General features: G+C 50.1%; 2 protein-coding genes across 8 annotated transcripts in view; both read left to right on the top strand.

The window, feature by feature from the left end:
* NLRC5 (NLR family CARD domain containing 5) overlaps positions 1–5,146 on the top strand; it is a 31,513-nt gene extending 26,367 nt beyond the window's left edge. The window contains exons 40-47 of the mRNA XM_059481779.1: positions 32–115; positions 937–1,020; positions 1,679–1,762; positions 2,599–2,682; positions 2,779–2,862; positions 3,350–3,433; positions 3,697–3,780; positions 4,202–5,146. Coding sequence (XP_059337762.1) covers positions 32–115; positions 937–1,020; positions 1,679–1,762; positions 2,599–2,682; positions 2,779–2,862; positions 3,350–3,433; positions 3,697–3,780; positions 4,202–4,283 — 670 coding nt within the window. The 3' untranslated portion in view covers positions 4,284–5,146. The remainder of the gene's footprint in view (positions 1–31; positions 116–936; positions 1,021–1,678; positions 1,763–2,598; positions 2,683–2,778; positions 2,863–3,349; positions 3,434–3,696; positions 3,781–4,201) is intronic.
* CPNE2 (copine 2) overlaps positions 4,243–27,306 on the top strand; it is a 50,225-nt gene continuing 27,161 nt past the window's right edge. For 2 of the 7 annotated variants that reach the window (XM_059481785.1, XM_059481780.1), the window contains exons 1-4: positions 9,693–9,910; positions 13,758–13,913; positions 20,165–20,361; positions 25,441–25,620. In XM_059481785.1, coding sequence (XP_059337768.1) covers positions 20,194–20,361; positions 25,441–25,620 — 348 coding nt within the window. In that variant the 5' untranslated portion in view covers positions 9,693–9,910; positions 13,758–13,913; positions 20,165–20,193. Of the gene's footprint in view, positions 4,383–8,526; positions 8,575–9,692; positions 9,911–13,753; positions 13,914–20,164; positions 20,362–25,440; positions 25,621–27,306 lie in introns of those variants that run through there. The other 5 variants (XM_059481783.1, XM_059481782.1, XM_059481784.1 and 2 more) reach the window with 5 other exon arrangements.

Below are 27,306 nucleotides of genomic sequence, written 5' to 3'. Positions count from 1 at the left end.
TTAGTCACTGAGAGTCCCATGTTTATTTCAGCCTTTCAGGGAACTGTCCCAGTCCTGCTGGAGGGGAGAAGCTGATGGAAGCTCTTGCCCATTGCAAGCACATCAAGGAGTTACTGTAAGTGTGTCATTTCAAATATCCTTTTGGGAAGCTGGGCAAAAGTCAAGGCATAGAAATTAGATATGACTCTGATAAGGCCAAGATCAGTTTTACCACATGATTTTTGTGAGAGCAGAGTAAAAACTCTGCTGCCACCACAGCAATGTGTGGTGCTGGGTGTGGAAGGTTTGAGGATTGGTTCTTGGATTGCCTTGAAGATTTCCAAGAACTGTGCAGCCTGCATTAGTGGACTAATGGATTCCTGAGCTGAATCTGCAGGTTCATAGGCAGTGTCAGGAGCTGCTCAGTGCCTGTGTTGCCCAGGATGTCACCATTAATCTGTGTGGCTGCAAAAATGGAGGGAAGTGGACAGATAAAGGCTTTACACAGTCAGATCTATTGGTGTTCTATCCCAGACCAGTTTAAAGAACATATGTGCCCTGCCATATTGAATAAATGAAAATTAAAAATAACAAATAAGGAAAAGTTACAGTTAAGGTACTGGAACTGTCCTTGTAACCTTCAGATTAGGGTGTGTGTACTGAGGGCACATATGAAAAAGTGCAATTTCAGTTCAATTGCAGCTCAGGTAACCCAGTCAGGAAGTGCAGCTTGGTTTTACTTTCCTGTTTAACTTCTGCTGCAGGATTTCAAAGCCCCATTGTTTCTTCCCCCACCCTCAGAGTCCTTTGAATTGGGCACTTTAGGTCCTCTCAGCACAATCCCAGGCACACGAGGGTGAGGAATGGGGGTCACTCATCCCTGTGAGGGTGACACACAGGTGAGGAATGAGGCTCTGGATTTCACTGCCAGCAACATTTCACTTCTGCTTCTCCCAGGCTGTCAAGGAATGGTTTTGGAGACAGGACAGCAGTGACACTTGCCCTCTGTCTGCCTCACATGGCCAACCTGAAGGTCCTGCAGTAAGTGTCACCTCTGCCCCAGGAAGGCTGGGTACCTGGGGAGAATGGGGATTGTTGAAAGAAGGAATGGGAGCAGGCATGGGTTGTGGCTGTTTAGAGAGTAATTTCAGTGTCCCAGGGTTGAGAAACCCTCCACAATTACTCTGCTGTAAGAGTCACATCAACTCTTCTTGCTTCATCTCTTGCAGCATTAGCTATAGAGACAAGCTAGCAAGAGAGTATACAGTAAAATAAACCTTAAAATTGATTTGGAGTATGTGAGTTTCTGATGCCTCTGGTGGAATGTAAGCATAAGGATGAGCATCTTTTATGGACCCTCACCTTTTTGTGCAGGCACCTCTGAGTCATTTATTTTCCCTGAACTCAGTGTTACTGTATTTCTAAAACTTTTGTGGGAGTCTTTCCAGGATTCTAACATGTAGGATTTTCTTGTACTGTTTTATACTAACAAAGCAAGAAATGGGTGAGCTAAAAGTGCTCAATTAGCCTAGAGGCATCTCTTCCAGCCTGAGTCTAAGATGTCATCAAAAGATAACTTAGAACAGGAAGCCCAGTGGTAGGACACCATCTCTGGTTGGGTTCTTGGCAAGTTAAACATGAGCTTCTGTTACAGCTTTATTCCAAAATAATCATCCAATGCTTATGTTTCCTTGTTTAGCTTCCAGAACAATAACATTGGGCAGGCAGGAGGGCTAGAGCTGGCCAGAGCCCTGGTGGCATGTGAGCTGCTGGAAGAGATAAGGTAGGTCATGGTTGGTGCATTTGGGATGGTGCCAAAGATACCACAGGCAGGTTTGAGTTGGAAGGGACCTTTGGTGATCACCGGGCTCCAATCCCCCTGCCATCAGCAGGGACATTTTCTACTGGACTGGGTTTCTCTAAGCCCTGTGCAGCCTGGCCTTGGACAATTCCTGGCATGGGATATCTACAGCTTCTCTGGGAAACCTGTGCCAGGGCCTCACCACCCTCACAGGGAAGAATTTCTACTTCCTACTATCCAATTTAATCCTTCCCTCAGCTTGAAGCTCTTCCCCCTTGTCCTGTCTCTCCATGCCCTTGTCCAAAGGCTCTCTTCAGCTCCTTTGTAGTCCCTTTAGGTGTTGGAAGGTCTTCCCGTTCTCCCTTACTGCTATTTCCTCTCAAGTCACACCAGTCATTAATTCCACTTTTTGAGGGTATTTTATTTCCAGTTTCATGTGCAACACATAATGTGCTGCAGATCTGCCCTTCTTTGGCACAGGTATACCTCCACATTTCTGTCTGCAAGCAAGGACTGAGGTTGTGAGATACAGCAGGGCTGTCACTCCCATTGTACCAAGCAGTGAATTGAATTGAGGTTGCTGTTTACCAATCTGGCCCATCCCTGCTGTCTATAGAGTCATTCCCATTGTACCAAGCAGTGAATTGAATTAAAGTTGCTGTTTACCAACCTGGCTCATCCCTGCAGTCTACAATCCTCACTTAGTCTGGATAGTGGCTATTAACTTGCTAGTTCACATGGTTATGTTTTCATGGTGGCTTTTCTCTGACTATACCTGCTTTTTCTGGCCACTCAAAGCTTTCCCATTCCTCCTACAGTTTATCAGAAAATGACCTTGGGGAGCAGAGCATCCATGCCCTATCCAAGGGGCTGCCGAGCTTCAGACGCCTGCGGAAGATCGAGTGAGTGCTGGGGCCTCAGGGGACATGGTGCTGTGCTCCCTCAGCTCTGACACCAGCCCTCCATGCCCTCTGTTCACTCTCTCCCTGCTGCTGCAGCTTGAAATTCTGTGGAGTCACTGATGGTGCTTCCAAGTCCCTCTCTCTGGGCTTCCAGCAGTGCCCGTCCATGGAGGAGATAATGTGAGTGTGGGCACGGGTGGGGAGGCACCTCAGCACTCAGGTCACTCTCATTTTGGTGCCTGCTCCTGTTTGGAGATGCAGGGCACTTCTCACCCTGCTGAATATTGTTAAAAGTATTTTATAATTATTTCCACCAAGTACATTTTGCTGGTAAATGTATCAATAATTTACTAATTGATAAAATACCCCATGAAATTTTTTAGCAGTGTAAAGCTTTGTGCTCAGCAGCCATTTCCATCTTTCACATCTCATCCCCTGGGCCTGCAGGACTCTGAGATAACCACAGTCTACAGACACTCCTTGGTGTCTTATCATGCGTGGAAATGTGTGGTGAAATGGAGGAAAATCCTCAAAATTAAGCTTGTGTTCCAAGGAAATGTTTACCTGTCATGATAAGAGGGTGATTAGCTCTTGCAAAAAGGCTAATCCACGAGGGATTATGTCACAGTAGTGACAACTCACAGCTGGGATTTCTTGTCTGCCTTAGATTGTCTTGGAATGCCCTTGGAGATGGAGGAGCCCAAGAGTTGGCCATTGCTCTCCCAAAGATGGAAAAGCTGAAGGTGTTGGAGTGAGTACAGCCCTGAGAAACACCCTGGGGAGGCTCATTTTTCTGTCATTGAGCCTTCAATCACTGGGCTTCCAAAAAGGGGAGGCACTTTAGGAACAACAGGCAGGGTCCTGCAGTTTAAGCTCCATGCACCAAGGGCCAGCCTTGCCTGGCTGATTGAATTAACACTTATTTTACTTAAGGTGATTACAACATGGGACAATCCAGCTGCTTTCCACTGTGGGTTTGTTTGTTTCAAATTTCTCTTTTGGTTTTTAAAACAGCCTGGAGAAGAACCACATTGGAGCCTGTGGTGCCACAAAGCTTGCAGAGGAACTCACCACGTGCCCAGAAATTGAGTCCATCAGGTGAGCAGGGGTCCCAGAGCTCTGTGGCTCAGCAAGGAGAGCTCAGGGTGACAGGGGTGGGACAGAGGTGACCCATGTCCCTGCTGCCCTGGGTTGGCTGGCAGGGAATGGGGCATTGCAGGGAATGCAGGCACAAGGCAAGTGAGGGTTTTCTGGGACAGCTTCACCTCCTCAAAGTCCAAGGAAAAAAGGAACTGAAAAGCTTGCTGGCTTTAAATGAGGCAAAAAATGAACACCCAGTTGTGTAATATCCCCATCAGGAAGTTTGTTGCGTTTGTTCTTTAAAGTTTTCTTTCACTCTTTTCTTCTGGTTTCACTTCTGATGAACATTCCTGCCCTGTCCCACTCTCCCCTGGCATCCACATCTCCAGATGTTTGGGTATCACACCTGGTCCTGCAGTAACACAAGCTGTCTTTGCAGGCTGTGGGGCAATCCAGTGCCCAGGGGCCTTCCTGAGACCTTGACAAGCCAAGACCCAAGGCTGTGCTTCTCCTTCAACTAGAGAAGAGGAGCCTTGCCCTAGCTAGGATTTCTCTGTCTGCTGCTGCCCTCAAAACTGCACTGAAGAGTCAGGAGCTCAAAGTTCCTACAACTGAAAGCTGTAAATATTGGATCTTTCTTTGCTGCACTGAACCAAGGGTGGACACTGGGTTTTTTTAATTTGGGTTTTTGTTTTGTTTGTTTACGTTGGGGGTTTTTTTGTTTGTTTTGTTTCTTGTGATTTTTTTTTTATTGTACAGAAGAGAAAACTACTGTAAATAACTGCTGCTGAGCAGGCAGGATGGTATTCTTGGTAGAAAAGCACTGAAACTCTCTTCAAGAGAATAGCTTTCCAGAAAATAATTAGCAAACTGTGATAAGAATGCTTATGTACTAGATATTATTTATTTATGTATTGTCCTGCAATGAAAGGTTCACCATCACCTCCTCCAACTTCTAACTTGAAGTTCAATACTTTGTCTTTATTTTGAGGGAGGAGCAGAAAGAATAGACACCATAATTAAGTTCTCACGCACAGTCACAAAAAAGCAGATATAAGGTTTTCTCAGAGCTGTGAGATTTTGGAGTCACCATCCCTGGAAGTGTTCAGAAAATGTGTGAATGTGGCATTTGGAGACATGGTTTAGAGATGAACATGTTGATGCTGGGTTAAGGATTTGGATCAGTGATCTTAGAGGTCTTTTCCAACCTTAACCTTTCTATGATTGCATTATTCTAGAATGAAATGCATTTTCTCAGGCATTCAGAAAGGCAGCAGAGTATTTCATTATCCTTAATCAAAATTACAACACCTGCAGGGTGTTGTAGTAAAACAATACACATCCTTCAGGAGAGAATGTAAAAATAAATATTTGATTCTTGTGGTGGATTTATTTATGGAATTTTGTTTGCAGCAGCGTTTGCCTGGGGAGATGTAACTGATCTGATTTGGGCAGGGCAGGCATCTGGAATGAGACAGAAATGCTGGTCCAGCAAATCTTTGGGCAATTGGTGGTGAGCAGGTGGTGCTGGTTATTCCTGGGGGAGCCACTGTCCCTATTTAAAGATCAGCATCATGCTTTGTGACATAATGACGTGGTGGTGTAAAAGTGGGACACATTTTGCAGAGGCTACTCTGAAAAGGGTTTAAAAACAAAAACATAGGAAGAAAGAGGTAGTGAAATTCCTCCATCAGGTTATATAATTCAATGGAGTAAACAAGTACCTCAGATTTAAGCGCTGCCACTTAGAAAAAGCTTCACCAGGTGTGGTGAACTGGTATGAGGAAGAAATTCTTCCTTGTGAGGTTGCCCAGAGCAGCTGTGGCTACCCCATCCCTGGAAGTGTTCAGGTTGGATGGAGCTTGGAACAGCCTGGTCTAGTAGAAGGTTGGGGCAAGCCTGGTGACTCCCACAAATGCCAGGGCCTGGTGGCTTCACTCCCCCATGGCAGGGGGTTGGAACAAGATGATTTTTAATCTCTCCTCCCACCCAAACTGTTCTGTGATAAATGAGGTCTGAGGTTCCCCCCTGCAGTCCCCCTGATTCCTGAAGTCAGGAGCTGTCCATCTGTACCATGAGGTTTGCAGTGATGTTACACACCATGAGAATGCAGCACTGCTCTTGTCTCGGGGTGTTAAAAGAGGGACTCAAATCTAACTGCACACCTGCATTTCCCCCAAATTCAGGGCTCCAGTCTGACCCAGAGAGTGGCCATCCCCTCAGGAGCGAGGGAAGGGAATGGCAGGAATACATAGCATCTTTTCCAGAACACCAGGTGTCAGCAAAACCCCAAAAACGGGGAGAGGTTCTGTAATCCAGCAGTTCAGGATAAAAACGGGCTCTGTGCTCGTTTTTATGTGCATGGGTTGCATTTTTTAAAAACCAAGGTTTGGACAGAGTTGTACATGGAACACAAGAACATGCTGGGTCTGTGGTTCAATTCTCCCATGTGATGCCAAGGACTTCTGGGGTGTGCTTCCCATTTCCATTGTGCTTGCCGTGTCCCTGATCCAGCTGGTGCTCGTTTCTGAGGGGAACTTGGGGGTTTTGGCCAATTTTGAGGGGTTAAATGCATCTTCTGGAATGCAGGGAGATGTGAGGCCATGAGGGATTGTGTGTGATGGCCGAAAAACAAACCAATTCCCAACCACCTAATTACTGCAGGCCATTTTTAGAGCTGTTACTATTAGGTTTTGGATTTATCATGGTCCAAAAATGGAAATGCATCAGGACTCTCTGCACTCCCCTATTGTTCCAGGCTGCCTGCAGTCTCTGGAAGACAATGTCTGAGCTAGTCAGTACTGGTTTCATACACAGGAGGCATCTTGCCCCCTGAGACCGGATCTTTAGAAAGAAGCACTGTGCTGTAAATAAACAGGCTGCTGGAGGGCGGGAGGGAGCCTGGATTTGGTGCTGGGGAGCAGCTGGAGCCAGGCTGGGCCAGGATCCTGCACACGATGCAGGCAGCTCCAAGGAGCTGGAAATGCAGCCTCTGTTTCCTCTCTGCTAAAATCCAGTTCCAGGTAGCCCTGAACCTGCTGTGACTTGGAGAGAAAACACAGGAAAATCTGATCTGGGAGAAAACAGGCATATTGGCATTTGTGAAACACAGCCTGCCTCTCCCTTTTCCCCTCAAAGTGACATTTTAAGCCTCAGGCAAGGAGGTGGGAGGGTAGGGATGGCACAGACCCCACTTCTCCCACTGAATTCCTCTTTCAGGCACAACCTCATCCCTCTCTGTGATGGTTTCTGGCCACACAGATCTCCACACAGGAAGAGCAGAGTTGCTCCTCAGCATGAGGCTCAGCTCTTGGCTGGGTGTTGCTTGTGCTGAGAGGAGCCCTGTGACCCTGAGCCTGTCCTGTGCCCACTGCTCCACTCCTGGGTCTGGCAGAGGGAACACCTTGTGCAGGTTAAAAACTCAGTGCCTTAAAACTCCTGTGCCTTCCACAGCTCAGACTGAAGGAGAAGAAAGTATTCCAGCTGGCCAGGGGAATTTGGGACTGGCTTATTTGCCTGTGATCTTCCAAAGCATGAGCAGGGCCCACAGCAAAGAGCTCTGATCAAATACGGATGGTTTATTTAATCAACAGCCTCAGAGAGAGGCTTTCAGCCTTATTACCATATCTCCACATCAAAAATGTCTCTATAGATATCCTGGACAGCTGAAGATGTGTCCACCAAGAGCCAGGTGAGGTTGCTAATGGCACTTTGGTGGCACCAGTGGTGGTACCAGCCTGGAAGGGAGCACACACCAGCTCTGTGGGGTGGGTGGCTGATGGCTGGGTGTGACACTGCCCAGCCCTGTGCCAGCCCTTCACGTCTGGGCCGTGCATTTGGGGCCTGCTTCTTTTCCGTATTTACCCATCCTTTTCCCACGGGAAGCAGAACCAGCAGGACACAGTCCAGGCCTGAATGATTTTAGCACCAGGAGCACCCACAGGGGCTGGGCAGGGAAAACCCTGTTTACACCCAGCCAGCACAAAACCCTGTGGTTTTGCTTAAATGCTATGACTGTTGATCCAACAAAGTTATATTTTCCCTTGGATCTGAGTGCATAACACAGAAAACAATTTTCTAGATGTATTTTTTAGGCTGTTTTTAAGCTTTTTTTTTTCTCCAAACAGCAAAGCAAAAGCAGCGAGGAAAGTAGTTTTGGGGTGGATCCTTTTTCTTTTTATTTTTTCTTTTTTTTTTTCTTCTTTTTTTCTTTTTTCTTTTTTTTTTTCCCTTTTTTCCCTTTTTCCCCTTTTTCTCTTTTTTTTTCTCTTTTTTTTCTCTTTTTTTTCTCTTTTTTTTCTCTTTTTTTTTTCTCTTTTTTTTTCTCTTTTTTTTCTCTTTTTTTTTCTCTTTTTTTTCTCTTTTTTTTCTCTTTTTTTTCTCTTTTTTTTCTCTTTTTTTTCTCTTTTTTTTCTCTTTTTTTTCTCTTTTTTTTCTCTTTTTTTTCTCTTTTTTTTCTCTTTTTTTTCTCTTTTTTTTCTCTTTTTTTTCTCTTTTTTTTTCTCTTTTTTTCTCTTTTTCTCTTTTTTTTTCTCTTTTTTCTTTTTTCTCTTTTTTTTCCTCTTTTTTTCCTTTTTCTCTTTTTTTTTTTCCTTGCTTTTCTTTTTTTATATTTTTTTTAATTTTGTAATCAGGATCGGCTGCTGCTCGTTGCGGAGGGGGGAGCCCGAGCCCGGCCGCGCCCGCCGCCCGCCCCCGGCCCCGCCGTTCGGGGCGGGAGGGTGGGCGGTGATGGCGAGGGGCGGGCGCGGCCGTGCGGAGCTTCTGAGCCCGCAGCCCCGCGGGAGCGGCTCGGCCCGGCCCGGCCCGGCGGTGAGTACCTGCAGCCCCCGGGGCTGCGCTGGGGATAACGGAGCGGGGCTGGGAGAGCGGAGAGTCCGGGGAGAGCGTGGCGCTGGCCGGGACAGCGTAACACCGCTGTCACCCACCGGACGGGGACATGCTGGGTCGTCCCGAGGTGTGTGGTAGCCCTTGCGCTCTCTATGCGTCTGGACAGATCCTCTGTTCTGCCGGACAGATCCTCCCTCCTCCCAGACAGATCCTCCATGTCCTGGGACAGACCCTCCCTGTCCTCTGTGCTCTTGTACAGACCCTCTGTGCTCTTGTACAGATCTCCCTCCACTGAGACAGACCCTCCATCCTCCCGGACTGACTCTCTGTGCCCTGGGACAGACCCTCCATGCCCTGGGACAGACTTTCGGTTCCTTGCCCATCCCTCAGGACGCTCCTCCTGTCGCTTTCCACTCCCCTTCCCCAGCCCAGGTCCCTTCGTTCATGCACGGTGTGGAAGTTGTTCTGCTCCCACTCTCTGTGTGTGTCTGTGTCCACTTCTAAAGATGTGAATTCGGTGTGTGACCCCCCCAAGCAAATGCCAGGGCTTGGTGGCTTCACTCCCCAAGCCTGGGGATCTTTGTAGGGGTTTTTTCTGGGCAGCTGCTGCAAGCCCCTCTGCTTATCCTCTGGCACTGAGTCCAGGGGAGATGTGGCGAGTTGGAGGCTGAGGAATCAGAGTCGCTTCCTCAGGAGCTGTTTGCAGCCTGATGCTGCTGCAGCTGGTGATGATCTCCCTCATGCCATGCATTTTGGGGGCACTGGGAGGGTTTACGCTCGTGGATGTGCTGCCTGTCTCTGCTCTGTGCCCAGCTTTGTTCTCTGAGCAAGAGGCGAGCGGAGCGTTTCGCTCAGCAGCGTGAGGGTGCTGGGAGGATGGCAGGCAGGGAGGTGTTTTCCTGTCAGCTCTGCCAGCCTGAAGACCTGATGCAATAAGTCTCTGTGTGAGTAACCCTAATTTAGGCAAAGGGGCTGGACTAAAGCCAGCAGGGCTGGAGGACTTGGTGGGCAAACACACCCTCTGGAGCTGGTCACCACAAGGAGGGTGGAACAGGAAACAGAGGTGAGTAGAGAGCCGAGCCTCGGTGGCAGAAACATCTCTGAAGGGCTGGGTCCTTGCTGCTGACTCCCCAGAGTGTGAGCTGCTCTGTGGAAAGGAATTGTGAGGATCCTTATGAACCTCGAGGACCAGGTTTGAACCTGCTGGCAACACACCTGAACCTCACTGGAAAAGCTGGAGTTGGGAACACAGCCTAGGTGTGCTCAGTTCTGATCCTGCTCCCCTGTCAGCTGCATCAGCCTCCTCCAGCCAGCCCAGGTACTGGGGCCTCTGATACCACTGTGCTTCTCTGGAGTCAGAAAATTATTTATTATCAGCCAGAAATAGCCTTCCACCAAAGCCTGTTGGGGGCAGGGAAGGGAGGGGATGGAAGGAGGAAGGCTGGGAACAAAAGCTCGGGGCATGTGGAAAGGAGCTGTTTTGAGGAACGCAGTCAGTGGAGGATGTTTTCCTGTAGCTGCCTTGGGGAAATGCTGCATTTGCTTTGGTTTCAGCTGTGTGATAGCCTGGGACATACGTTTTCTGGTGATGTGTGTTTTTCTTTCCCTGCTGTTACTGCTGGAGCATCCTTACTGGGATAAAGTGGAGGGAAGGAGTGAGGGCATCTAGTGAGGCTTCCAAGTGTCCCCAGATTTCATCTTCCTGCGGTGTAGGCAGCCTCTGGCCCCTGCCTTGGGCAGGCACACGGTCCTGGAGCTGCTCTCTAAGAGCCAATGCTGTCCCCAACCCCCAGGGGAAGGAGTTTGCCAGCAGCCTGGCACTGTTGGCATGTGCCCTGCTGTTCCCAGGACCTGCTTTGTCAGGAGCACAGTTTGATCTCTTGCAGGGGCTGCAGACACTGCCCTGGTGCAGTGTGAGGGTGGGCAGGGCTGTCCAGCTGCCCTGCGAGCTCCAGCTGAAGGGAGGATCAACTTGTTGTGTCCTGGGAACATCCTTGCTCCCTGGGTCTGTGCTGGGGACAGCAAGGGGTTCATGCTGGTTGCTGATAAGCTGTTGTGAAGCTGCTGCTTATCAGGGTTAGACAAACTCCAGTGTGTGCTGTAGGAGGGGCCCTGCACCCCAGGAGCTGGGGATTCCAGTGTGGAAAAATCCTTTTGGGATTCAGCTGCTGGAGCTGAGCTGTGGATGAAGATGCTCTTTGCCTTGCGGGGATACATCAGCTGCACAGCCCTTGGCAGTCCTTGATTCTGCTCCTCTGGCAGGGATCCCCCTCCCTCACCCCAAAGCATTGGGATTTTGTAGTGCTGGAGCTGCCCCACGATTTACCAGTCTGCCCAGCTGTGTGCTGGAATTGCAGCAGCTTTGTTTGCCTTTCAGCAGTCTCAGTGTGGAGAGCCTGGGAGGAACAACTTCTCCTGCTCCACTTGGTGGGAAGAGTTTCCCCTGCCTTCAGTGGAAAGCCCAGCCTGAGGGGAGCTGCTGTAAATCAGGGCTTGTTCTCCAGGAGCCCTCGGCGTGCTGGGGACAGAATTCCCGGTTAATTGATGAAACAGCAGCTCCTGTCCGGGTTCAGGGCTGCCAGCTCTCATAAGGAACTCTTTATGTGAGAACCTTGGCTGCTGTTCAGAGCCAGGGTGGGGGGATAGAGGGAAAGGTAAATTTTCTGGTGCAGTGGAGTCGCCTGGCATTTGAAATAGTGCTCCTGGCAGGATGCAAAACCCACAAAGCAGTGTGAAGGAAAAAAAGAATTGAACACTTCCCCACCCTTTCTGTCCCTGAAATCTTACGGTTTGTCTTTTAAACCTCTGTAAAATATTTGTTGAAGGACCTGAGTCATCACTTTTTGCTGCTTTGGCTCAGTTTCCTGGCTGCTGCCTTTGCAAGGTTTCTTGTTTAGATCATGGGAGCGGGGAAAAACTAATTCCCAGGAAGTCAGGTGAGTTTGGAGATCATAATGTTGTTAAAATACCAGAAAAACAAACAAGTGTAGAATTCAGCAAGAAGGGCTCCAATTTTATTTGTCTGCTGCTTTTGCTAAGGCCTCGTGTTTGGGAGCTGTCATGTTTTCTGCCTGTAGCCAGCAGGAAAAATCTTGTGTCTAAAATAGTCGCCTTCCTCAGAGCCCTGGATTTTCCATCATCACGTGATTCCAGAAGCTGAGGATTTAGGAAGAAACATCAGCTGTCATGAGGCAGATTTTAAAAATGATACAAGCTGGGAATACAAGTTTTGCTATTAAACAAGTCCAATACTGTGCAACCATTTAAACCCAGTCTGATATTCCCTCGAGCAGTGTCTAAAGCTGTTGAGAAGGGGTTGAGAATTAGTCAGACGTCATTCTCACAAACCACAGCATTTTTGTCTCGCTGGCACACAATTCTGTCTCAGGGTGAAGCTTCACACATCAAGTGGCAGCATCTCTCTGCTGCAGAGCAGGCCAAAAAATTAAAATTCTGTGGGAAAATGTTGGATCTTGGCGATGAAAATCCCGTCTGTGAAGGGGAAGGGATGGGGGGCTCTGCAGGGAGGGGGAAAGGTGGCTTCAGCCATGGGGACAGCAGTGCTCTGCATGGCTTGGTGTCCCAGTGCCAATGAGCATTGCACATAAATACCCATGAATTAATATTTATTTATCTTATCAGCTCTGAAGCACTGGTTGCTTTAGGGATGAAATAGTGCATGGGAAGGAGGGACCTGCACAGCTGCCTGCTGCTGGGGCTGTTCTGGCTGACATGAGGTTAGCCTGACATGCAGTGAGCTTCAAAAGCAGTTAAAGATATTTCTGATCACATAAATGATGAATTTTTTTCTTCCCCTCTCACATGTGATAGATGGTGTTGGCTGGGAATAGGAATCCAATTAAGATTCAGAAAGCCAGCATTTTTGTTTTCAACAGCATAGGAAAGTGGTTAATAAGTTAAACAGCCTGTTATGTACATGGTGTATAGTTGGGATGTGGGAGGTTCCCTCTGCACCTGCAAGGGGGCCCTGCTGGTTGTGTGTCCTTTGCAGCCCAGGCACCCTCCCCACAGCCCTGATCCTTTACATTCCGTAGGGATGGAATGTAAAGATTTTAATTAAGTCCACTTTTTCCTCCAAATCCAGTTTTGAAACAGATCTATCCTCCCTCCTCCTTGTGACAGTGTGCCCAGCTTTCACATGCCTCCTGTAGGATGGGGCAGAAAATTTTTAATACTGGAAGCTAAAATATGCCCCAAACCCTGAGAGTGCATTGTCCTCCCTTGCTGCATCTCCTGTGTGTCCCACCTGGAGCAGGTGTCTGACAAGAGCATCACTGCCCTGGGGAGGCAGATCTGTGTTTGGTGATTTTTCTCTGTTGGGCAGAGGCTCCCACGGGTGCTGCCTGTGGCTGCTCCCACAGGACTGAGCCTCCCAGTCCCTCGTGGAATGGGCAGCGTGGATTCCAGCCTGGGAAGGGGCAGGAGGTGGATTCCAGCCTGGGAACACGGTGGGTGCAGAGCCAGCACACGAACCCTCCCTTGTGTCCGCCTCGTAGGGCGGCTGTGTGCAGGGTTTGATGCGAGCGCCACGATTCGCGGTGACATCACGATGTTTTCTGCCCTGAATCACAGATTTCCCTAAATTGAGCCCCAGAGCAAACTCGTAGTCAAGCGAAAATGTGCAACCCTTCTCGGCGCATCTGAGCCAAATACGTGCGAGCCCGTGGGGACGGCAATGGGCTCTGTGTGTCCCGAGCAGGGGGAGCTCCGCGCTCCCACCTCGCCCTGATCCTTGTTTGCCCTTTCCTCTGCCTGAGCAGCAAGCCTGGGAGGCACCCATGGATCTGTGAGCTGGGCATGGATGTGCGGGGCTGGCACCAGGGTGGGCTCTGCCCCCTGCACACGCACCCCTGGGCGGCTGCCTGGTAGCACGGCCCCTGTTTCCTCTCCGGTTTGGAGGAAGGACTTTTGCCCGTGGTGGTTTTTTTTGTTTGTTTGTTTATTTGTTTTTGGTTTTTTGTGTTTTTTTCTTTTGTGGATTTTTTTTTCGTGGATTTTTTTGTTTTGTTTTATTTTGGTGGTGGTTTTTTTGGTTTTTTTTTTTTTTTTTGGTTTTGCTTTTGTGATTTTTTTTTTTTGGTGTTGTTTTGGGGTTTTTTTTTTTTCACTTTGAGACTTTCTGAGCCCACCCCCGGCCCCTGCAGCTCCTTCCGGCCGTGTCACCAGCGGTGCTCTCCGTCTGTCCCCGCGGGGTGTGGAGGAGCGAGTTTTGCTTTCGTTTGCCAGCCCGGAGCCCTCGGCTCTGCGACGGCGCTGAGGATTGCGGAAACACCTCACTCAATCCTCGTGATTTCCCGTCGGTGAGTAGGTTTAGACACTTAGATACTTTAGGGGGGCATTTTCAGATTTTATCTGTAGAGAGTTGGAGAACAGATTTGTTCTTTGGTCCCCAGTGCCCGGGCAGGCTCTGCCCGGAGCTGCCTCCGTGCCAGAAGCACCTAAAGCTGTTTGGTTTTCCTCTTGCTTTCCTGGCTGATATTTCCAGTTTTGGTGTCTCTGTGGGTGTGAGCCCCTCCCTGAGGACCCGTGTCCATCCTGTGTCCTGGAGCAGTGGCCGGGCAGTGGCTGTGCCCTGCTCTGGCAGAGGGATCGGCTCTCCTCTCCCCACAGGGGATGCTGGCACAGCGGCTTTTGCCTTCCTGCCCGGGGCAGAGCAGCCCCAGCTCCTTCCAGCTCCTGCTCAAAGGAGGAACCAGCCAGGGTTGCGAGTTTGGCGGTCATGAGGGTCCCTTGGGGTCGTGGTCAGGGCTGTGAGGTGGTGCAGGAGTCACTGCCACCCTGCCATCCTTCAGTGTGAGCCAGGCTCTTCCCTAATGCCACTGCCACGGCAGCTGCTGTGCCACGTGAGGGGATGGCACAGAGGCTGCTGGAGCTGCTGGATCCCTGCTTGGCATCAGCAGTGCCTGTCTCAGCTCTGCCCTGGGCACAGCAAAGTGCTCTGGAGTTGCTTTTCTCATTTTCAAAATGAGATGAGACACTTTGGGGGTGTCCAGCTGTGGTGCCACAGGGTTGGCCTCAGAGCTTTTCTGTGATTTGTGACTCCCAGGGTACCTCAGGTGGCTTCTCAGGGCTCTGCTGATCCTCAGCCCCTGCAGAAGCTTTGCTGGGTGCTGCCCATGTGCTGTTAGTGCAGCCTCTTGGGGTTTCAGCAAGGGGGGTGCTGCCCTCACTGCACCAAACCTGCACATACCTGGTGAGTGGGAGCTTTTCTGGGGACAGCAGGGCCTGAGAGGAGCTGGCACTGTGGGTGGGGATGGCCCAAGAGTGAAATTGAGAGGCAGTCACTGTCACAGCAGTAGCCACCAGCCCTTGAGAGGGAATTTTGAAGTGCTGCTATGAGCAGCATTGTCTATTGCAGCCCATCGGGGACAGTTTCCCTCAGGAAGGGTTCATTGGAGATATCACTTTATTGTTGTTCTGATACACTTTTTCCCTCTGTATCAGGCACCAAAGTATCTCACTACAGTCCCCTCCCAGCAGGCAGGACTGTGGACTTGTGCTTCAGGCTGGAAACAAGAGCCCTGCCTGGGCATCTCTGCCTGCTGGGTCCACCCCAAATCTCTGAATTTGGGAGATTTTGAGCTCAGTCCCAGCTGTGCTGCCTGTGCTGGGGTGCTCAGGGGCAGTTTTCAGCCTTTCCCTGCCCAGTGGGAGAGGTGAAGCTCCTCTGGCAGTAGTAGGGAGCCAAGGAGCATCTGCAGGGATGTTCCAGCATCCCCTTTCTGCCTCCCTGGCTGCTCACCTGTGGCAGAGGCGTTTGCTGGGGAGCAGCAGCAAGGTGCTATGTCCAGACTAATTGCACCTGTGTGCAGAAGGTAATGAGGCTGCTGAAGGACCAGGGGCAAGCTGTGAATCCACTGAACTGCCTGGGTGGTTCTGAGTAGTAGATGTTTTTGCTTTGTGAAAGAGTTCTGGAGATGGCTCTGTTTGTCAGCAGGAGAGGGGAAAGGGACCACTGTGAGCTGTGGTGCTGTGGGGAGCTGCCTCAGGTGTCCATCCCAGCTTTTCCTGGTGTCCCCAGCTCCATGTGTGCTGGGTTTCAGCTTTTCTGCTGCTCTGCGCAGCCAGTTTGTGTATCCTCACACTCCTCTCCTGCTTCAATCTGATGACAGCCTGTTTTCACTGCCTCTAATCCTCCCTCAGGTACTGCTGCTCTCCCTGTGTGTCTCCACTGCCTGTGAGCTCAGATATGTGATTTATAACTGCCCAAATTTACCTGTTTGATACTCCTCTCTCATTTTTGCCTTCCTGAAAGGAATTTTGCTGCCACAATTGCAGTGGGCTGTAGTGGGACAGCCTTAGTGGGGAAACAGCCACAGGTGACTTTTGTGGACTCTTACAGAAATCATGGATCATCCCAAAGAAAGATGTCCTGTTCTCTGGGATGGACACAGCAGAATTTTGCATGGTATCACTGCTGGGTGTCAGTAATTCTGTGTCTGTTTCAAATATGCTTGGTATTGGCCATGAAAAGAAACTATTTCTTTAATGAGAGGAGATCACTGAATTTAGGGCACTATTAAGATTGAGCCCCTCTTCTCCCCACAAATGCTTCACCTAAAGCACAGCTTTATTTTTTCTCCTCTGTTTTTTCTTGTTAATGTTTAACACAGAACTTTAGCATGGCCTGAGGAGCTGCTGCTTGTGGGGCTGCTCTTCTGCAGAGGGAAGGGGGACCTCTTCAGTCAGGAGTTACTTTGCAAATCAGATATCTCCTTCCCCTCTTTGCTTTTCAGATAATTGAGGAAATGAAGCTCCCAGGTTTTTCTGCTGACCCTTTTACACTTTGTAAAAGTGATTTTGCTGTCTGCTGTAGAGGTTGGGATGAGACTCTGCTCTGGGACTGCTAGATATTCAGGACAGCCTCAGGGCTTGTGTGTGCCCCCAGGCAGCAAAACCCTTCTCTGTGGGTTGTTGTGGACTTGAAACAGCTTGGAAGTGACCAGGCCATGGAGAAGAAAAGTACTTGAAACTGTAAGCACAAAGATGTTCAGTTCAGAAGGTCCTGGAAGCCCAAAAAGGATTTGGTGACCATGTCCCTGCATTCTGCTCCTGCTCCTGTGACATCTCCTGATGGCAGAGGGACCCTGGGGCAGCCAAACCTTCAGGTTCATCCCTGAGAGCCCTCATTGGTACCCTGGCTGTGCTCCCTTGGGACATCACGTGTGTGTGCTGGAGCTGGCAGCTGGGATGGAGCACAGGACAATGTTTGGCTGCAGATGCTGAGCCAGTTCAGGACTTTGTTCAGGGCAGCAAATGTGGGGAGAGCAGAACAAAAACGGGAGGAGAGACTGGAATACAGATGATGGCACGCTGACTCTTTCAGTGCCAGGTCAAATACCCCCTGAATTTAAAGCTTTTGTGGCATGTTAGGATGGTGCTGGCTCGCTGATGGTGCCTCAAATGTGAAACCTCTGAGGCAGCAGGGGCTGAACCCACAGCTGACCCTGTGGAAGGTGCTGGATCCATGCAGGTGTAGCAAGAGGAAGGTGCTGGATCCATGGCAGGAGAGCTGGCTTCCAGGGTTTGCTCTGGCTGATGCTGGCCATCTCCTCATCCCAGTGCCTGTGACGCCCATCCTGAGGAGCCAGACAGGCTGAGCTCAGGGGCTGGAGTATGGGAGATGTGCTGTGCACCAAGAGGATGTTTTGGTGTCTGCCAGCCCTGGGAAGAAAGGTTTTTCCACTGAGTCATTTGCTGCCTCTGCTTTTTATGAGACAGCACTGGGATCTGGGAGAAGGGGAAATGGAAAAACCCAGCCCAGCTCTCCCTGCTCTGGCAGGACCAGGTCCATGCCAGCACAGCTGCCCCACGTTTGCTTCTCAGAGGGAGCAGTAGACAGCAGCATAAATAAAACAGGCTTGGCTATTTTAGGATATTGATCAGTGCATTAAAGAAAATTAATTAAGTAAAATCTTCACTTTAGCTGCAGCTGGCAACATGGGCTGGGGTGGAGCAGAGCAGGGATGGGCACCTTGGGGCTGCTCCCCAGCCATGGTGGATGAACCATGAGGAGTTCTGCTTCTCCACGTGTTCCTCCTTGAAGCTGCAGTGGATGGAAGGTTTCCCACGTGTGCCACAGTTCTGGTGTGACAGTGCCACTGTTCTGCTGTGACCCTGCCAGTGTTCTGGTGTGTCAGTGCCACCATTTGGGTGTGACAGTGCCGCTGTTCTGGCGTTGTTCTGCTGTGCTCTTCCCTGAGCAGCAGTCTGGGGTGAAGAAACATTTGGGGAGGGCTTAATCTTAATAGTGCCCTAAATTCAGTGATCTCCTCTCATTAAAGAAATAATTTCTTTTCATGGCAAATACCAGACATATTTGAAACAGACATAGAAGTACTGACACCCAGCAGTGATACCATGCAAAATTCTGCTGTGTCCATCCCAGGGAACAGGAGATCCTTCTTTGGGATGATCCATGATTTCCGTAAGAGGCCACAAAAGTCACCTGCTTGCACAGGGGGTGATGGCACCAGACAGGCTTGGTCTAGGCAAGGGGAGCTTGGGAAAGGGACGTGGGTGCTGTTTTGGTGATGCTCACAAGTGTCTGCAGCCAGGGATGGGGTTTTCCTTCTTCTGGAGAAGTTTCTGAGTTCTTATGGAGCTGGGACGGTTTTACCACTCATTCCTGAGCAGCAGTGTGGGGTGAAGAGCTTCTGTTTACTGCTGGGGGTTAAAACCAGGCTTGTTTCTGGTGACTTAGTGCCAAGCAGAGATCTTGGCAGGCAGGAGAAGAAGGCTCCAAGCCTTAGGAGCTGGAACTGTTTTCTGCTCAGAATTCTTTACAGCAGGGCTGTGCACTCAGGACAGCTGGTGGTGAGCCCAGAGCTCCTTCCACAGCCCTGCTGGGATCACCCTAACCCTGCCCTCCCTCCCCATTCCAGCTGGGAAGCTGAGCTGCAAGGGGAAAGGGCAGCAGCCCAGCTCCTGGCAGCACAAGGGCTTGTAAATACTCATGCCCAGGCAAAACAAATAGATAATATTAATTGGGGTTTTAATGCCAAATAGAAGCAGATGGTTTATCAAGGTGGAGAAGGCAATGTTTGAGGGCTTCAGATAAAGTGGATGAGCTAGGAGCCACTCTTGAAAAAGAAGACAAAGAATATTGAAGCAGCTGCTGAGAAAAGCTCACTTTCCACTAGCAAAAATAGCCACAAATGTTTGTTAGTGTAAATTAATCTAAAAATGCTTTTTTTCTTCTTTTTCTCCCCTTTCTTCTCTATTGAAGACCACTGGCGATTCATGACAAGTAAAATGTATATCAGAAGTCAAGACTGTCCTCTGGGATGGGGTTTTGCACTAATAATGGTATAAAACCCATTTATCTCTGCAAAATGGCTTTGGTAGCAGGCTTCTGATAAGATTTTAAATGGATTTTTAGTCAGGGCCCGGTAAATCGTGCTCCAGGTCATGCAGTGCTTGTCACATGTGCCTTCAGTGCTCTGAAACAACTATTGCCACTTTTTACCTGCTGCCAGAGCCACTGTTCTGAGCTGGGTGGAGATGGGGCTGATTGAGGGCTGGAGCTGCCCTGCATCACACTCTTCCTCACAGCCTCTCCCCTTTTTATGATGATTTGCAGAGCAGAGCTCAAGCTTGCCCCTCGTAGCTTAGGTCTGTGGTGTGTTGCCTGGGGACAGACAGACAGCAATCAGGTGTGTGCTCAAAGATGCTGTGGGAGTGTGGCTCCTCAGCACAAACAAAGGCCCAGCATGCTTGAAGAAGAGGTTGGGTAGTTCCCTCTCCCTTGAGGGGCTAAGATGTTACCTTTCCTTGAAAAATCTGTTATTTATGGAGCAAACTCCCAGCAGGTCATGGGTGCTCTGCTGGGCTTCCACTCAGGACAACCTGGGAGATGGAGCCAGGAGAGCCTCATGGCTTAGATCACCTGTGGAACTCGGAGCAAGAGGCTCTGTGTGTGCCCAGCTCTATTGTAAATCAAAGGCAACTCCAGCAAAGGAGAGAGAATGATGAAGATGACTCTATAGATATCAGAAAGCTAATTAATTACTTTATTGTACTATAGTATATACATTTTATTTAAATTGAATCTGTTAAGCATTTACTCTGCACACAATTGCTCACACTGCACAAAATTTGTGACCCAACAATCCACACACACACAGACACTCCTGGCCCTGATAGGCCAAGGAAACAAAACATCTTCACTTCGGCTAAACAATCTCCATATTGCATTCTACTTTAGCACAACACAAGTACAGCAAGTAATAAGAACTGTGTTTGCTCCTTCTCTGAAGCTCAGAGAATGTGAATCTCAAAAATATTGTGTGTTGTGCCTTGCTTTTCTCTGTGAAATGTGGCAGCACCTCTCAGCAGTGCTGAGAGATTTGGTGCCCCCAGCACTGAGGTGTGTCCCTGTGTGTCCCACAGAGTGCCAGGAGCTGCTCTCCCTGGGCCTATGGTGTGTCCCTGTGCTGTCCCCCAGGCCCATGGTGTCCCTGTGCTGTCCCACACTGAGGTTTGATGCCCCCAGCACTGAGGTTTGTCCCTGTGTGTCCCACACTGAGGTTTGTCCCTGTGTGTCCCACAGAGTGCCAGGAGCTGCTGTCCCCCGGGCCCATGGCGTACACGGCGCCTCCCTCACCGCCTGGGCCTGTGGGCTCCCAGTACTGTGTCTGCAAGGTCGAGCTCTCCATCTGTGGCCAGAACCTCCTGGACAGAGATGTCACCTCCAAATCTGACCCCTTCTGCGTCCTCTTCATGGAAGTAAATGGGAAGTGGGTGGAGGTAAGTCCTGCTGGTGTGTGGATTTGTTCCTCCCGTGGTTTGCTCGTGCCTCCCTGAGCAGGAGTGGGAGCTTTCCTGGTGCTCCTGTGTGGCACCAGTGTGTGAATGGTTCTGTGCCACAACTGGTCCTTCCCCTATCAGTGCTTTGTGCTGGGCATTGGTTTCTACTGCAAATTCTGTTTTATACCTGGTTTGTCTGGGAGGGAGCAGGGTAGGCAGAGTGTGGATATGTGGTGGATACAGGCACCCACATTGGGTGCAGCAGAAAATGAGCATAGAGGAATTTAAATTGTGTAAACCAAACAAAAATGTTCCTAGTTCCTGGGAGATTAGGTGCTCTCATTCATGTATTTGGCCCAGGAGCTGATGAATGACCAACACCACCTCAGGTGTCCAGCAGTGATCTCACCTTCAGCAGGGAGAGTGTAGGGAAAACCTCACTTTGCCACAGCCTGCAATTAACTTTTTCCAGCCTGGATGAGATTCATGAGCTTTCCAGCCTTGATAGGTGTCATCTCTGACCTAATTGTGCTTTTCAGGAATTTTTCTTTCTGTCAGTAATGTCTCAGTCCAGCGGTTTTGATCTCGAAGCTTTCTATGCAAAACGTTTGGTGCTTTTAGGTTTTTGTTTTTCTTTTCTGCTATTTTTAGCTTCTCTCTAATTGGCACAGTAGGCACTGGACTGAGCCTTGAGCAGCAGCTTGCTGGTGGTGTCAGCAGGGCTGGAATGGGCCGGCACAGGGTGTGGTGTGCTTGTGCCTCTGAGCTGTGCTCAGTGGGACACTGCTGGCATTGACTCACAGGTGTCAGGGGTGCTCTGTGGGTTTGGCTCATGGCTGGGTGCCAGGCAAGGTCAGGAGAGGTGAGATTGCCCATGAGAACCTCTCTGGATGGGATGTTGGTGGACTCTTGGCAGCTGATGGCACGTGGTTCACAGCTACCCCCTTGTTCTCTGTGGTTTTGGCCACACAGATATGCCTCATGCCCTAAGGGGACAGAATAAGCTCATTGGAACCCATCCCACCCCACTGCCCCTTTGTCCTCCACACCAGATGAGGGACATATCCCAAGCCTTGGTCCTGGTTGTGGTGGTGGGTCTCCTCCGTTGGCACCAGCCCTGGTGCTGGTTCTGAGCTGGGCAGTGGGGCTGTGGCACCAGCTGATGCCAGAAGGAAGATTTCTGCTCACTGTTCTTTCTAGCTGTAACATTTGTTCCCAAATACAATTATTTTGTCTCACTGAGCTTAATAGGAATTAAAAATCTTTGTGAATCAGCCTTGGAGGAGTGGGGGAGGGAGGCACAATAAACCACAGGCTGGGAAGTGAAGATGGGTGATGCTTAAATGTTCTACCCAGTGATGTCATCTCGGAGAAGCCATGAAAAAGCTGACCTGTGGTGCCAGGAACAGGGACAAGGGATACATGAGTCAGCCCTGCAGCTGCCTTTGTGCCACTGAGTCACCCAGGCAGTCCTGCACCTTCAGCACCACCTTCCCCTGGCACTTGAGGCAGCATCTCCCTGTGATGGGGCATGAGGCACCTCCACATGCTGGGGTGCTGAAGGTCCCAGCCTCCCTCTGAGCACTGGAAGGCCCCAGTGCAGTCACTGAGCACAAGGGCTGCTGCTGGAGATGATTTCCTGGTTTTGTGCTCAATTTCCTAATTCATAGAATTGTGGAATGGTTCCTTTGGGAAGGAACCTAAAGATCACCTCATTCCTACCCCCCACCCCCCCCCACCATGGCCCTTGCTTGAAGCCACATCAGCCTGGCCTTGAACACTTCCAGGGATGGGGCAGCCACAGCTTCTCTGGGTAACTTGTGCCAGGGCCTCACCACCCTCACAGGGAAGAATTTCTTCCAAACACCCAATCTAACCCTGCCCTCTGTCAGTTTGAAGCCATTCCCCCTTGCCCTGTCACTCTGTGCCATTGTCTGAAGTCCCTCTCCTGCAGCCCTTTCAGGTGTCCTAAGGTGTCTCCTTCTGTCTTCTGAGCAATCCCAAGGCTCTCAGCCTTTTCTCTCAGGAGAGGCACTCCATCCCTCTAATTGTCTTTGTGGCCCTTTGAGGCTCTTATCCAAACAGATTTTTTTAATTAGCCTGGCTGGCTCTTACAAACCCTTGTGCTTTTCTGCTTTTTGGTGGCCAAGGCCCTGTTCTTTCCTGCAGATCTGAAGGGGATGGCAGGAGCTGCTGGCAGTGAGGGGTGCTGGTGAAGAGGCCTCATGTGTGATGGTCACCAGCAAGGTGGCTTGTGCTCACCAAGCCAAAGCTCAAACCTTGTGCAGCTCTCAGCTGGGGATATTGCTGTGCTTCACACTGGCACTGGGCAGGGGATTAAAATGTTGAATCTTGGGGCTGAAGAAAGCCCCATCACTGCCAAGTTTACCCCAAGCTGGGTTCGGTTTTCATACCCTTCCTTCAGCCACTTCTTCCAGAACAGAGCTGGAGATGGGACCTCAAGTTATCTCCTTCAGTCTGGGCTCTGGGTGTGAAAGGACTGGTTTCCCTTGGTCCCTGGCTTCCAGTCATTCCAAGAACATGGAAGGACCTAAAATCCATCTCTGCTGCCTGTGCAGTCCCATCTCCTGGGGCTGGAGGGGGATTTGTGTGTGTTGTGCTGCTGAAATGAAGCAGAGCTGTGGATGCCCTGGTCCATCACCCCTGAGCAGATGCTTGGCTCCTTTGGTAGGGGCTGGCAGCAAAGAGGGTTTGTGTGAAGCTGTGTGGCCCTGGCCAGCTCACAGCCCACTGCTGCTGATGGCTTTGGTTCCCTGGGGTGCAGCAGGTGCCTATTCTGGGAACACAGCATTTACTTTAGTAAATTTACTTTACTTCAGTCGTTTCTTGGCAATTAAGACAGACTAAGCGAGCAATTGCAAAAAGCCCTGTGATGGTTGGGTGTATAAATAGCAAACTCACCACATTTCCACTGAGCCCCTCCAAACCTGCCTTCTGTACTGAATGAGTTTCTTTGGGACTAAGGTATGCATTTGCTTTTTTTTTTTTTTTTTCCTTTTTTTTTCTCTTTTTTGGAGGCTTTTTCTGCTCTGCTTATTTCTGGCTCAGCAGCCCTGGCAGACATCCCACGGTCCCACAGCCTGGTTGGTGCTGCCCAGGGATGGCAGCTGCTTTGCAGAGAGGTCTTGCCCTGGATCTGGGATGCACAGCCTTGCTCAGAACTGGGTGTCCTGGCTGCAGGACAGGGTGGAATGCCAGCCAGGGTCACAGCATGGCCAGAGGCTTTGTGCTGCCCCACAGGGAGATGGGATGGTCTTTCCAGACACTGAGGGCAGCAGCTTTGATAAAATCACACTGGACTGTGTGATCTGACACAGTGTCTGTGCTTCCTTCTCTTTTAATATCCGTGTTACCATGCCCTGGGATAATGGGGTGATGTGGCAAAATGCCAGTGCTGTCATAACACCTTCCATACCTTCCAGAGCCAGATCCTACCTGGCCTGGAGCACTTCCAGGGATGAGGCAACCACAGCTTCACTGGGCAGCCTGTGCCAGTGACTCACCACCCTCACAGGCAAGAATTTCCTCAGAACATCTAATCTACACCTGCCCTTTGTCAGTTTGAAGTCATTCCCCATTGTCCTGTCACTCCAGACCTATGTCCAAAATCCCTCTCCAGCTCTCTTGGACCCTTTTGCATGCTGGAAGGTGCTCTGAGGTCTCTGCAGAGCCTTATCTTCTCCAGGCTGGGCAGTGATACCAGCATGATACCATCTGCTGCTCTGCTGACAGAGCTCCTGCTTGCTTTGCAGGCTGGAGGATTCCAGCTCTGGGGACAGGACACCCAGCTCTGGGTGTTTCTTGTTCAGCTCTCAGGCTCTGCTGCCCCTGCCCTTCCTGCCCCTTTCAGCTTCATGAGGATATTTTGCATGTCAGGCTCTGAACTTGCCCTTTAGCATGTCTGGGGGGAATATGGGTTCTGACATGAGTTCAGACTCTGCTTGCCCATGGACTTCCAGAAGTAAATACACCAGCTCTTCTCAGCCTCAGTTTCTATCACTTTGCCCAAAATCCTGGGGGTTTTTCTTTGTGCAAGCTCATGGTAGGATCCCTGCTGGTGCTTCCACCCTTCCTGCAGAGTGAGTTATGGGGCTGGGACCAAAGTTCCATTTCTGCAGAGCAGCATTCCAGCATCTCATCATGGCTGTCCTCAGGGTGTTGTTTTGGCTCACACAAGGCTTTGTGACCACCTGTGCCATGCAGTGTGTAAACCCACACTTCCACCAGCTGCCTGCCAACTTTCCTCTGCTCCTGTCCCTGCTCCTGGCTGTGGGATGCTGCAGAGAGCTGTGGTGTTTCCCCTCTGACAGCAGCTTCCCCACATTCTTCCAGTCTCCATCTCCTCTCTATGCCTGCCCTTCCAATTCATCAGGGGCATCATTGCTTCCAGCCTGCTTGCAATAGCTCTTGGTGACAATATCTACTGAAGTTTTGTCTCTGGGCCCTTCCAGCCTCTTGTTGCCACTAATGTTTGATGAAATCTATGAAAAAAGGGACTGTGGTGATGGTTTTTTTTATCTTTTTATCTATGGAAGGCCAATAAAAAGTAACCACATGGATGTTTTGGGTTGAGTTCTAGAGGGAAATGCTAGAGAGTCATGTTCTGGCTCATGAGCTTGTTTTGCTTGTCCTTGTTGCTGGCTGCACAGACTAGAAGCAGCAAGTTTGACCCCCTACAGAGGGTCTGCTGAGGATCAGAGGTGTGTGAGAGCCTCAGCTCATGGAGAACAGGGCTTAAAGCAAATGAAGTAATTCTAGCTTCAGTGATCCTCAAATCCATGCTGAGCCTTGGCTGGGTGGGCACTTCCATCCTGGCTGTGGGGTGGGGAGGGGTGTCCATGCACCCCATCCTCGGGAGGCAACTCTGCATGGTGTGCCCTTGTGTGTTCAGATGGATGCCAGCTCGTGCACCTGGCTGTCACAGCCTGTGTTTGGGGACAGCTGTGCTGAGGGCTTGATGTGCTCATCCTGGTGGTCACCATGGAGTTCCTGGCTGGATTCGTTTTCAGTGACAAAGCTGCAAAATGCACTTGCCTAAATGCCTCTTTTTCTCTTCAGCTGGACAGGACAGAGACAGCTGTGAACAACCTCAACCCAGCTTTTGCCAAGAAGTTCATCATTGACTACCACTTTGAAGAGGTGCAGAAGCTCAAGTTTGCCCTGTTTGACCAGGACAAGTCCAGCACTCAGCTGTATGAGCACGACTTCCTGGGCGAGTTCTCCTGCACCCTGGGCACGGTGGGTCTGGGGTCCCTGCAGCAAAGGGGACCCCAAAACACATCAAACACAGGGATGTGGTGAGGTTACAGCTGTTCTTCTTACCCCATGCAAAGTTTGCTGGCTCCGTCCTGAAAAGACAAATTTGATTTCCTTGTCACACTTCAGCTGTTGAGGTTGCGCTGTTGCACATTAGGGGATGTCTGCTTGCTCCACTCTAAGCTGGTTGTGGTGTGGTTTCTGCTGGTGCTGGCAAAGGGGCATCAGCTGGAAGCTTCTGGCTCTGTCTTCACCATGGGTTATAATAAGGGCTCAGTTTGGGCTTGGGAAACTTCCAGAAATTTAAAGTTAGGATGCATGTAATCTGCCTTTCTTTCTCAATTTGGGTTTTGTCTTTCTGAAAGTTTTGTCCATTGCTGTTGTGTAGCAAAACATTCCTCCTGCTTGAGCATATTGGTGCTGGAATGTGTCTTCTGCTCTTCCTGTGGAAAAGCTTTTGGGACACAATGCAATTTAAAAGTTTTTGGAAGGTTTTTTCATTCATGAGCCCAGACCCTGTTAGAAGCTGGCAGCTGCATTCTCCAAACGTCTTTGTCCTCTGGCTCAGAAGCTGGGAATGAGGGGGGTTTTTTCCATCTTTTTGCAGCATCCAGCAGCTGAGGGCTGCTGTGGTACCTGGCACAAATGCAGAGGCTGGGAGAAACTGCTTCTGTAATGCTCAGTACTGGGATGGGAAGGAAAGAGGTGCTGTAATGGGTGGGTCAGCATGGGGAGGGAGCCCAAGGTGCTCAGGGAGGCTCATGAGAACATTGCTCTGCTCACAGAGTGCAGCATGGCACTGCATGTGGCAGGCAGCACCAGGGGCTTTACCACTGCCAGCTCAAGAGCTTGACAGGTTAGAGGAGCACTGACATTTACAGGGCTTGAAGTTTAATGACTGGAATTTTGGAAGTGCTCTGTGATGACCTAATTCTGCTCCTGCAGAAGTTAAGGGAGTGCAGGCAGCAGCTCTGGCCTGTGTTCAGTGGTTCAGCTTTAAACCAATCCTTTACAGTGAGTTCTGCTGTGCTGAAACACTTCCAGCTCCAGAGTGGGGCAGCTCAGCAAGGGCTGCTTGCGAAAGTCATGTCTTGGTGGGAGCAGAGAATTCACGGATTTAAGGACACAGCTGGAACCTTGCTGCTGTTGAGTGTGGCTCTCCAGCAGCCCAGGGCTCTGCAGGCCCCTGGTGGGGAAGAACATTATCCATGTGCAGTGGGGAGGAAAGTGGAAGAGTCTGAAGAAGAGAGCTTCTGCAAGCTTACCCCAGTATTTTCACTCTACAAAGGAGACCTTGACCTGTGCCCAATTTTAGCAGCAACATCAGCTGCTAAAATTTTAGTTCCAACATCAGCTTCTTGGTGACATTTAGTCCACAACAGGACACCAGCTTGGAATGGAGGAATCTTTTAATTTCTCTTTTTCCCCTGAAATGCTGTTTGCCTCCTCTCCCTGGGCTGGCAGCACAGCCCAGCTGTGGGGCAGAGGGGGGCTGGGGGGTGGCACTTGAGCAGAGTGAGGAGGGGAGTGAAGCAAAGTGGAGGGGGGCTTGTGGGTTCAGCCACCCTGCTTTGGGCTTCCTAGTGACTGGAATTGGCTTGGTGAGATGTTTCCATGAGCTCCCAGAGAACAGCTGTGGGTAGCAACAACTGGGCAGTGAGAATCTGA

Source organism: Ammospiza nelsoni, chromosome 13, assembly GCF_027579445.1.
Source record: "Ammospiza nelsoni isolate bAmmNel1 chromosome 13, bAmmNel1.pri, whole genome shotgun sequence".
Lineage (NCBI taxonomy): Eukaryota > Metazoa > Chordata > Aves > Passeriformes > Passerellidae > Ammospiza > Ammospiza nelsoni.
The sequence above is the reverse complement of the archived record's forward strand: the minus strand, read 5'-3'. Positions and strand labels throughout refer to the sequence as shown.